A 12,179-nucleotide genomic window follows, 5' to 3' on the forward strand; every position below is an offset into this window, starting at 1 on the left:
CAGCACGCCCTGCGGCTCCAGTCGCGGCAGGAAGGATGGCTGAGCCAATCAGCGGGGCGCTTGTTGCGAGGCGGGCGAGAGGCGGTGCCCAGTTAGAAAGCAGCCGTTGGGGAGGCGGGAAGGCACCGGCGGTTTGAAAGCTGGTGGGTGCGGGCGGCCTCGGAGTGTCGCCGCTCGCCCTGTCCCGCTCCCCCGGGCAGGGCTGCTGCGTGCGGGGCTCGGCGGGCACCACCGTGCTGGGGCACGGGGGCGGCCGCTGCGGAGCGCCGCTAGGACGCAGGGCCGCAGCAGCCCGGCCGCCGCCGTTAATGTCTCGTCGGGCGAAGGGGGGCAGCTCCCCGTTCGCCCCTCGGCCCGGGCTGCGAGCGTGGGGAGGGGGCCCGGCTCGGTGCGAGCTCCGCGGGGGGACGGCGAAGGGGTGGGAGCGCCCCGGCGGCAGGAGGGCGCGGTGCTGCTGGGGGCTGCCGGGACCGTGGGAACGGCTGTCGGTACCGTGGCGGTGCGAGCAGCGCAGGGCCTTCTCCTGATGCAGATAACCCGTCGCCGGTGGAGCAGCAAAGGAAATGGCTCCCGCTGTTACTGCTTGTTGTAGTAGTAGCAACAACAAAAACAACGTATGGGAAGAGGTTTTGAAAACAAGCCAAGGGGATAAAAAGTGCCTTGAAGGTTTATCCTGTAATTGTGAGTTATGACTGCTGCGATTGCCTGGTGTGTCTTGACACTGTGTTTACTTATTTACATGTTTGTTGCAGCACTATGGCTCATATAAAGGCAGAAGATGAAATAATCCTCTTTGAAAGAGAAATGAAAGAGTTTTGGACCAAGTTAAAAAGCGTTTATGGTACTGAACAGATCAATCAGACTTTAGCACTGAGAGATTCATGCAAGGAGTCTATAAAAGCACTTTCAGGTAAAGAGGCTCTACATTCCCGTTATATCTACTTTTTCCAAGTTATCAAACTTCTTCAGATAACTGAAATAACTTTCTATTTCAGAGAAATGGTCCAAGAAGCTGAAAGAAGGGGACCTGATGATTGATAAAATTCAGGAGTACAGAAATGGTACAGTATGGTGTTTTATTTATCATGTCTAACACTTCTAAAATTAACTTAATGCAGCTGAATAATGTTTAACTTCCCATTTTAAAAGGTAAATTACAACATCAGAATGAAGACAGAATTAATACCAAACGTACTTGGTTGGTTACAAGATGTAAATTGCAAGTCAGAAGCAATTTGTTGGAAAACTTCTTTGATGATGCAAAAAGATAAAGATTGGGTAAAAGTTTTCTGTATAGTGGCTTTGGTGCTTAAGTATTTAAAACAACAAAGTACAAAGAACTCGCTGACTGTAATAGGAAAAGTAAATTAAATTGCTTAGTAAAGTTAAATATTGTGAGGTTACTTATGCCTTTTCCATATTAGTAATAGAATACAGTCAGCCTATCATTCTAGGATTAACTTCTCTGAATTTTGTAGTTAAACTTCAGAATATCAGGTAAAACTAATTGCAACTCTAATGTCAATCAGTGTTTCCATTCTTTGCTTTCTGTTAAATTATTTGTCTGTGGACAGGATCCACCATCCTCCAGCTTTGAGGATGTATATAATTCTGGCACCAGAACTAAATTGCATGTGATTGAAGTATCAGAGGAGCTCCCTACACAGTAGCTTCTCTTTTGAATAACTTTCAGTTGAAGCTTTTATTTGATGTTCTTAGTATAGCTATGCTGACTTCTCTCTTCAGAGAAGCTGAGAGAGCATACATTTCACTAGATTTTATTCAAATGAGTCATCTCAAACTACATAGATAAGTACTAAATGGCGGGGACCTAATTAATCAACTATATATGTTCATATTTTCTTGCCTCATTGCAGAGATTCTCCAGCAGAGCCAACGCATATCAGAAAATCAAGAGCATTTGACAGAAGTAAAATCTAACCTAAATCAAGAAGAAGAGCAAAAGAAGGACTTGACTGACAGCATCCAAGAGCTTAAAGAAGAGTTGATGAAGAAAAAGGAGGGTAAGTAAACAAAGGCTAGTAAGTAGATTTTCCTAATTAGGGGAGAAACTATTTTCAACACTTGCTCTTGATGGGCTTTTCTACTGCTCTATTTTTTTATGTGCTTGTTTTACCTTTACTTTGATATTTATGGTGGCTTTTAAAATTCCAGTAATATCTTCTAAAAACAAAGCCACTAAGGAGAGAGTGGAACGACTATGCAAGTCTAAAGTATTGTTTGAAGAGCGGCTTGGACTGGAGATACGCAGAATTCACAGTAAGTTTCCATAGTTTCCATGTGCAGTGATACAATGTGGGTAATGTTGGATTGTGCAGTGAAGAACATCCTAGTTTACACAACTGAAGAATTGCCCCAGCCCAGGTATTACCATTGTCTTTCAGCTGGCAGAATATGGTATGATAAAATGCATTTGTCTTTCAAAGACACTAGGTTTGCTTAACTTGTAAATATTCTAAGAATATTAAGTGAAACTGTAGCTTACTATTGTGATTTTTTTTTTCTTAGTCATCATTGTGACTCGCAGCAGAGGTTAATAGTGTGAATTAATTCTGTTTGTGTTTGCTTTAGATGAACAATTACAGTTTATATTCAGACACATTGACCACAAAGATCCTGACAAGCCATATGTGTTTACCCTTTCCATCAATGAACAGGGAGATTATGAAGGTATGTGAATTCTGAATACTTAAGCAAGAGGACAGAATGCCCCTATTTGAAAAAAGGGAGAGAGGAGTAAAGTACAGTTTAGTTGTAACCTTTTATCTTCCACTTTCTGAATGAAAAATCTTGCAATGGTAATATATATATTTTTAATGAAGTTTCTCTTGTTAATTTATATGAAAATACAACTGCTTATCTTTTGCTCCCTTCCATTTGTGGAGTTGCTATTTACTTAGTACTGAGCAAAGCAGGAGAGAAGAGATACACAGGCTTCAGTTTGTAGTTTGTTGCTTCCTCCCTTTATGCTAGAGTGAATGTGCACGCTGACAGGCATATTTCAAGCCGTTTGAGAAGCCTAGAGGGCATAAAAAATGAGGTTCCCCGCTATGTGGGGAAACCCTTACAGTTGTGCGACATGGGAGAAAGATTAAAACTTGAAATCCAGCATTCCTCTTCTGCAAGGGTACAACCTTTCAGATCTTAAAGCTGTTTTTGCAATACGGATCTTACTGCACTTACAAAGAACAGCAGGGGTAATTTGACTACTGTGCTGAGTAGCTTCTATACGGATGCTACTGTTGCTCTGCTATGCCTCTAGGTATGGACTGAATAGATTTCTGTTTTTACTAATTCAAATCTAAACTGTGTTGAAGTTAAAAGTTTATCACATGCTGGGCTACATCAGTTTTCAGTCTGCCTGCAGAGCAACAAAAATGTTTAGGAATGTGTTTCAATTTTTGAGCAGGCTATGTATTACTAGAAATTGCTGTAACAATTCAAGCAGTAACAATTCAAGCAGGAGCACAGCACTGAGTGGGAGGTCTGGAAATAAAAAAAATGTGTGTTCTCTGAGGCTTTGTCTTTGCTGAAAGAAAATGATTTAATAAGTTACTCAAAAATAATACTGGATGAAGCTAAAACATACAAAGATAACAAACTACATTTGTATTTAAGCAGGGAAAAAGACTAATACTGATTTTTCTTTTTTTTAATAATAGTCTAATCTTTTGGAAATTTGTGTCATTTTAGTGACTTCCTGTACTCCTCCTCTGGACTGTATAGCAGAGTTCCAGCTCAAAGTGAGAGAAACTAACAATTTTTCTGCGTTTGTTGCCAACATCAGAAAAGCTTTCACTGCTTTATCTTATAAATAGTCTGCACAGAACTAGCTTATATGTCCCTTTCTAGCTGTAGAATACTTCTTTTTCTTTCATTCCTGTATTGTGAAAGTATGTATTTATCCATGTCTTGCTCTAATTTCTAAATAAAGAAAAATAATGAAAATAGTATTTTAGTCCATTGTCATCTAGAGACATTTTGGATAATTCTTTGAACAACAGTATAATCAACTACTTCCTTAATTGAATGTCTGCAGACGTACATTTTGACCTAGTAGCATGTAGCTTAATGATGTAATGATCTCTATTTAGCTAATCCAGGAAGATATGAAAAATAAAGTACTTCCTGTAACTTATGTATCTCGTCCAAAAGCATAGAAGTGGCTTTCAGGTTTGTAGGTGGTTGGAATAGGCCTGAAATCTACCAAAATAATGCACTGGAGCTTAGCACTTACTTCAGTTACTTGTCACAGGTCCCTATCTTAATTTTTACCCTGTCTTGTACTTTCCAGTACAGTTATCACTCATTTTCACACATGTTTCCATACATTGTTTTTCTTTCAGTCTGTTAAACTATATATTTTACTGCCTGTTTCAGATTCTTGCCTGGATGCCTATTTCTGGTTTTAGTAACAAAACAGTTTGATGTGCATGCTATTCTTTAATAAAGCTCTTAATAGGAGCAAGTGGGAACTTCGTATTGATTTGATCAGAAATCCTAGAGACCTGAAATAGAACCCTGCTGTAGCCCAGAGGTTCCTGGCTCCCACAACACCCAGCAGGGCAGAAAAGCTTGAACTACAGTGGTGAATGAGTAACACTCATACGATTACCAGCCTTGGTGTTTTATTGGGTGTGTTTTAGAACAGACTAGTCATTTTGCTTCATTAAATAAAGCCTGTTGTGGTGAAGGACTACTTATTGTAATTTGAAACCTTAAGACATATAATGTATTAAAGTATGAAATACAGTTGTTACAGATAAGCTGCAAGATACACAGATGACTTATCAAGACAACTTATTACTGCCACAGGACTCGGCTTTGATTAAAACTATTCTTTTTCTATCTTATTTGTAAAGCCTTTTCCTTTGTACAAAATATTTAAATGGACAGCTGCAACAAGAAAAACTTTTTATTTGATAATATAACAATAGTTCAAATAAAGTCTTACTAAATTCAGTCCTGGAAATTCTAGTGAAGTATAAGACCACTTGAATTGAAAACTAACGCTGATCCCTCTCAAAACACAAATATCTAAGTACATAAAAATGAAATATAGTTTAAAAAGTAAAAAATATCCAACACCAAAAGCCCTGTGAAAAAGTATTTAGAATTCTAGCATTTCCTAAATAATGAAAATAACCCTTTATCTTTTTGAAGAATGGTCCAAATTGTTTTTCAATAAAAACAAAACTTCAGAATATTTTCTGTGAGGTGAAAATTCATTTAAAATAACTCCCTGTCTCAAAGCACCTGTAAATAGTGGCCCCAGTATTTCCTGTGAGATGCTAGCTCAGTTAACTGCTTTGAAGTTATACAGCATGTACCTACATTAGCATTTCATTTTTTTATCAGGAGTGGACTTTTGGAGTGAATCTCCTGATCCTTATGACTTTGGTTCACATCTCAAATGCAAACTGCATTCCTTTTGGAAGGCAACTGAACTGGGAGATGCACACGTAATGCGTTCCTGCTGTTAATACGTAGACTATAGGACAGACCAGAGCTGGTCCAAACCAGCATTTGGTGCAGATGTTGGTCTTCCCATTTACTAACATAACTATAGCAGCACTCACTGTTCTTGCCCCAACCTATAATCTTATGCTTGGGCAAAAAACCAAACATCCCCCCTGTCCTCACCTTATTCCTATGCCTTCATCAGCTTTTTAATATGTAAACCTGGCCATTTAGGCATGTTTAAATCTGGTGATGCTGACAAAATACTCTTACTACAGTTGTGAATACTGCCCAGCCTGATGTGAACTGTATTTTAAATCACTTGGTTTGTCTAAACTTAACAGTACAACCTCCTGGATACAGCACAGACTATGCACTCAATCTTCTATGAGATAGATAGCTAAAGTACATCTTAAAAACCGGTTGCACGTGTTGGCTCCAGAAAAGAGATAACCTTCCCTTTCTTCTTTCCTATAGGGCATAATTTGCTATTTTCTAAATAATGCATCATTTTCCTTGGTATGCCCTATGGATTTTTTTCTTGTCCTACAGCCAGCTATACACAAAACAAGAGCAGTAAGAATGGTAAAGGTGCCAACTGATTACCATTTTAGAACAGAATGGCAGCAGAGATTACTAGGCATTTCTATAATGACATCTCAAATGAAAGACACCCTCAGTTTCTGCCCTGTCCATAAACCCCCTGTGTTATCCCACAAGTGTGAGGTTGTTTACCTGGTGTGCAAGACGCCAATATACAGACAGGGCAGAGGTATTTTATTTCATGTCTGTGCAGAGATGGGTGCTAGGTGGTAGCTCCACAAAGCTAGCACAAAGTTTGTTCATGCAGGTACAGTATTTATACAGTCTAGTTATGCATATGCGTAAGTAATTACACAAAGCAGTTTTCTGTTGGTCTACATTTCTCTTATTTCAGCTTAAAGCTACAGTGCTACTTTAATATTCTGCGCATGCTCAAAGATGAGGGGTCTCTGCTTGGGCCGGGGTCTCCAGCTCAAGGGGTGTGACTTTTAGTATCATAATGAGGATAGTTTGCGTGAGGGTGCTTCTTATCACACTTCTACTAGTTGTTTCAGATGGTTCCCAAAACATCTTAATTAGCTCACATATTTCTCCAAGATGTGCTTTACTCCCAAGGACAGTAATTCTTGTTTAGAAGTTCCGCTTTCCAGTCTGAATCCCCCTTATCAACTTTATATAAGTCCTGGCCTTCCACCAGCTCCTGTTAGACTACACATGTACTCTCTGAGAATTTTGTAACCGACAATGGGACAAACAGAGGCGTAGACTGGGAGACTGCCTTCAAGTACTGGGTCTAGTTGTTCATTAGCAGATTTTGCCTCCTTTTCAACCATGCCAACAGGAATATTTAAATAGCAGGTATTTCTTTCAATTAATTGCTTCTACCACCAAAAGAATGCTGTAGGGACTTTTATGTAGGTTGATAGACTAGGCAGTAGTTAAATGCATTCAGCCAGCTCTGCACTTCCCACTTCCCTCCCCAGGACCTACGACTGCTGTATTACCCCGCTTTGTTAGTATCTCTTCTCTTCCTTCCTCGTACACAAGCCCTCACCTTCCATGTTAGAAAGCCTATCCCTTCTGGCTTTGCACTAATGGCATCACCCCTGTATCCAGAATGACTGTATTCATTTTGAAGCATACTCCTGCCCTTCTCCACCTGTCTGTGCCAAGCAAGTCTTAGTTGCTCTGGAAAGTAAGAACTCAGGATTACTCAACCAAATATTTTACAGCTGTTGTATGGAAGCAAAAAGACAGGCAGTACACAGCCACTTCGTTTCCATGTTTTCAAATGGAGCTTTTTATTCATTAAGGGTGTACATATTGCTCAGATGCACTCTGTAGCATATCTGATTTGATCATCATCTTCCCAGGGGAAAAAAATTGAAACACGCCCTGAGTAACAAAGACAAATGCTCAGACTTACTGCCATTTTCTTTTCATGTTCATCCCAGGCATGACTAGTTGGTTTATTGCTTCTAACAAAATTACTTTGCCAAGATTGCTATGCACAGAACATAAAATATATGACAACCACTGCACTGGAATTTACATTCCTAGGAATTATTTGCTAGAAAAGATGATGTGCTTGGTTGTAAATGTTCTGTGCATACGCCTAAAGCAAGAAGTAAAGTTTGAAATGTTTATTGTGTGTAATTTAAACCTTTACAGCTCCTTTTAGAGTTTGAATAATGAACCTGCTTAAATTTGCCAAGGCAAATCAGATGCAGATCTTACTTCCTCTAAAACAGAGCCAGGCATTCCAAAAGCAGGTAAAAGCTAGGAAAGTGTACACAATAGATTTGTTTCTTTGCTTATTACAAAATATGAAGTAAAACTGGCTTGTGACATCCCTAATACAGCCTTTATGCTAGCTGAAGATCTGTCTTAAAATCTTAAAACCTTTGTGCCTTTCTCAAGTGCACTTAGTGCTTACAGAACTTCACACACCTGGATCTGTGGCAATTTGAATTTTCTGTTTGTTATGAAGCTGCACAATACAGTGATATCCAATAACAGTAAGGACAACTAGGATAATACTATATACTGACCCACCAGATACAATTATTGGGACCCCAGTGTACTGGATAACATACAAATACAAACTGAAATGCCCCAAAGAGCATATGGGAAAGCTCTTGAGCTCAAAAGCAATACGCAGCTTAGGGCCTTTGACACACAATTGACCAGCCCCCTCCAGTTGGTGCTAGTCCTCCATCTATTAGCAGATCAGGTTTATCTTAAGGCAGGCATAGATTTTAGTGAAGGTCAGTAAAGGCTTTTCTTTTTTCAAAAATCAGTTTGCCCAACCCCGAACGTTGCTTTCCCTTTCAAACTGCTGACCTGTACTTAGCTACCTGAAATGCGTGGGCCATCAACTAATGCTGACCATACAGAAAACTGCTGATGTACTGGTGCTCAGCACCTCATCAAATTTATCTTGTAATATAATGTAAAATTCTGGAAAAAAGGTGTTGAATTTATTAGATATTGGAAATACACTGTGAATTTAAGGACTGTTGGGAAGACAATATTAAACATTAATAACATATGTACTAAGTGCATTTAATCACAATTGTTGTTTGTATGCTAGCTGGAGGTCAGATTTGAAAAGAAATCAAATTACTGTAAGAGTCCTTCTGGCTAACAGAACAGTTTTATTACACACCTACTCAACCAAGAGTGGAGGTGGTTAAGCTGAGTTTGTTGACATTTTTCATAAACCCTCTTGGATGTTGCTAGACATATTTTAAAAAGCAAACAAGTAATGGCTACACTTGTGAAAATTAAGACAGGGAAGTTATTCTGTGCTTCTGTCATACTCCAATTGTGTTATATTACTTACTGTTTTCTCTAATGCTTCAGTCAACTTTGTGAATTTATTCAGTGCCTTGATATTGTCTAAATTAGTCCTGTCATTATAATACTCTAAAATCACTGTGAACTCACTTGTGAGTGATTTGTAACTTTTTAAAAGCCCTGCCAAACCTGATATAACAAACATATGCACACATAAATCACTTAGTCCCACAGGCAGATTACAGTACATTTTTTAACTGTATGAATAAACCATACTAAATAATTATGGTAACACTCTTACCTTTTTGAAAGCAATAGTTGCAATCCAATTACATCAGGCTTTACTGCTGAATAGGATTGTATGCCTGAAAGGTTGCGGGGAATGGCTCTGATTGCCAGTGAGGCTCCATTCTTTTTGTCCTTCTTATTATCCCTAATCACTCTAAAAATTATCTACAAAGAACCCTTTAGAATCTTGAGCTTATAAACAAGTTGTTCCAGCAGAAGCAGAGGTAACGAAGCCTGATTTCCTACAGATCTGTGGTTTTGTCCTTAAACGATGCCATTCTCTTCACTGCAATACCCCAGCTCTTCTTTACAGCCTCCCTCGTGGATGAGAGCCAGCGCCACTCCTGAGTTACGCTACTTTAGCCTCTGCTTGGCTGCTGCTAAAGCCGCAGGACAACGGTTGCACTCTGCCTACCCTTCCTCCAGTGCCGAGCATTGATTTGTGGTTCTCTCCTTTCCCTGGTTGCTGATTTTTAGTACACTGTAAGAACAGTGATAGCTGCAACACAATCTCCTTTTCAAATTTGGACTAATTGAGCAACGGGTTCAAAAGTTGTTAGGGAGACTGACAGACTGCTAAAAATAGCAACCATGCAATAGCAAATCATGCAACTGTGTAGTGTTTTTTATATGACCTTATATGTATTTTAAAGTGGCTATGCACTGAAATGATGAGTTGAAAGAAGATACAATTAGTGTTAATTTGATTTCCTCCTCTTCAGTCACAGCATGTTGAGCAATGCTAATTGCTATTGACTCATCTGTTTTGTGACTGTTTGATGGATAACTTGCTACATGGAAACATGCTCTTTGACTGACTTGCCTCAATGAATTCTTTTGCACTGGCTACTGGATCTTGGGCTCAGTTCTTCACTATCCAGTATCTTCTGCACCAGAGCTTCAGCTGGAATAACTGGCTTGGCAGAGAAACAGGTCTGTTGAACGAACACCAACTATACACCATTATTATTTTGATTTAGAAGCATGCTACTTACTTTACACTGATGGCAATTATCATTAAGGATTCCAGGCATTTAAGAGCAGACTTTAAATGCGGAAGTTAATGCATACATTAACTTCTTGGCTAAGCAGGAGGAGGTAGAAGTGATAGAAGGGTGGCCTCAGGGGTGGTGTACTAGCTGTCTAAGTTAAAGCACAATACATTCAAGTAAATGCTTACCTCGTAGGTTAAAAATAAAAACAGGCAAATAAATAATACTTCACTTTCCAAATGAAGCTAACAAGAGATAGGGACCACCTTTACTAAGTGCTCTGCTAATGGCATCGCAATGAATCTAAATACCAAATTTACAGTCAGTCTTCATGCAATTTACATGAGAAAGAGGGTTGAAGTTTCCCTCAACTATCATTTCTGGACTATATTGTTAGGTGCAGAACAAACATTAAAAATTTGCATCTAATCTTGCTTTTGATTGTGCATTAATCCTATGCAGACAGCAGCCGATGTCACTGTTAGCAATCCATTTTTCCTCTTCCAAATAATATAGTTACAATTTTATAGTAGTTACCTGTCAAATCTTACAGATGAGTTCTTATATAAGAATTCTCTCATGCCAAACAGCTCATTTTGTGCCAGATGCTTGGACTAGTTGCAAGAGTAGCACAGAATATCACAGCTTAACTATGAGCAATCTCAATGTTCACGTACTCTTCAATTGACAAAATTAATTTATTTGAAAAAACAGATTCAATTAGTAGGAAATTGCTATGAAAGGGGAACAGCTATTTAAAGAACTTGATGTGAAGTTCACAGCAGTCCCGGCTGCAGATCCACCTGGTCCAGGGGGTACCACAACTTGGGTCATCACTTCCTCAACGTTGCTGAAGTACCAGATGTTGGAGCTACCTTTTAAGTAATCTAGACTACTAACGTGCAAATCCTTTTCTGAAGCTGGCATATGGATTGGGTTGTTCCATATAATAACAGCTATGGGCACTGATCTCACTTGGAGATTGTTCAGTGAGAAACCACATATAAAAATGAGATACAGTAAAACCTAAATGCTTTGGCTGAATTAATTTTAAATTAAAATTAGATGAGAGACTATGCAAAAATAACTGTAAAATAGCAAGCCTTTCTGGTAGGAGGCAGCTTTTTCAAAGATACAATAGGAGAACAACAGTAATTAAAATTACTATTATGGGAGTTAAAAGGAGAGGTTATCTTTAAAACGAGCCCAGAAACAGGACAAAAAGTTGCTAGTTAGGTTGATACAGGAGGGAGCTGATGCAATTTTAATTAAGGCAGGATCATATCCCACCTCCGAATTTCAGGATTCTTTTTTCATGTGAAGAGATTGCAAAAAGTTGCCTAAATACGGCAAGAAATGCTACTGTCATGCAGTTGTACAGGGGGAGCCTTACTCAGGCCTATTTTGGAATTAATAAAAATAAGCTGCGTAGTATTTTTTACGGAGAGGACCTTACACTTGGAAGTGTTTAAAAAACACCAGAGGTACAATGGTGTTTTTCAGATGTTTAGGAGAGGGTATTAATTTGCGAATGTAAATATATGTTGCCAGCAAGTAGCTTTAGAAAGTACCTTATATTTTAATCTAATTAGTGAACTATAGCACTAATGGTACAAGTTGGTTATACTGCTCTTACAGAGTAAAACTACAATACTGAACTATCTTGTAATACTTGATTTTATATTGCATATTGCACTTTCCGGTGACTAAAAGCCAACAGTTCTGTGTCATATCTAAACAATTACATCTGAAAGTCAGAACCTAACAAACACCTCAGTGTTGCACACAACTCTGCATTTAAGCAATCCCTCTACAAGAATCATCAATGGCTTGGCAGACTCAGGACTGAAGAAGATAGGTATAAAACACTTTCCTCAAGCGCATTTTATCCTATAGTGATAAAGCCACCTTCTAAGGTACAAGATGGAAGATGTGTGAGCCTTACCCTTGCTCCACTCCACTGCATGGTGGAGAGGCCTCCAGTGGACACTGTTGTCTTCTACTGGCAGAACTCTGCAGAGTTAGGCCTGGCACGGCATGTGCCTTAGGTACATCGTTATTCTGCCTAGTTAATAT

The 12,179-nt window shown here is 39.1% G+C and overlaps 1 protein-coding gene across 1 annotated transcript; it reads left to right on the forward strand.

Annotated features, from left to right (window-relative positions):
* Positions 1-59: 59 nt before the first annotated feature.
* On the forward strand, positions 60-4,911 carry SPC25 (SPC25 component of NDC80 kinetochore complex). Its single transcript, XM_075512041.1, has 7 exons — positions 60-143; positions 753-910; positions 996-1,061; positions 1,878-2,024; positions 2,176-2,280; positions 2,593-2,691; positions 3,715-4,911. Exons 2-7 carry the CDS (start codon positions 757-759, stop codon positions 3,837-3,839), a joined length of 696 nt encoding a protein of 231 aa, XP_075368156.1. The 5' UTR covers positions 60-143; positions 753-756; the 3' UTR covers positions 3,840-4,911.
* Positions 4,912-12,179: the final 7,268 nt, after the last annotated feature.

Source organism: Mycteria americana, chromosome 9 (assembly GCF_035582795.1).
Source record: "Mycteria americana isolate JAX WOST 10 ecotype Jacksonville Zoo and Gardens chromosome 9, USCA_MyAme_1.0, whole genome shotgun sequence".
NCBI classification, from domain to species: Eukaryota; Metazoa; Chordata; class Aves; order Ciconiiformes; family Ciconiidae; genus Mycteria; species Mycteria americana.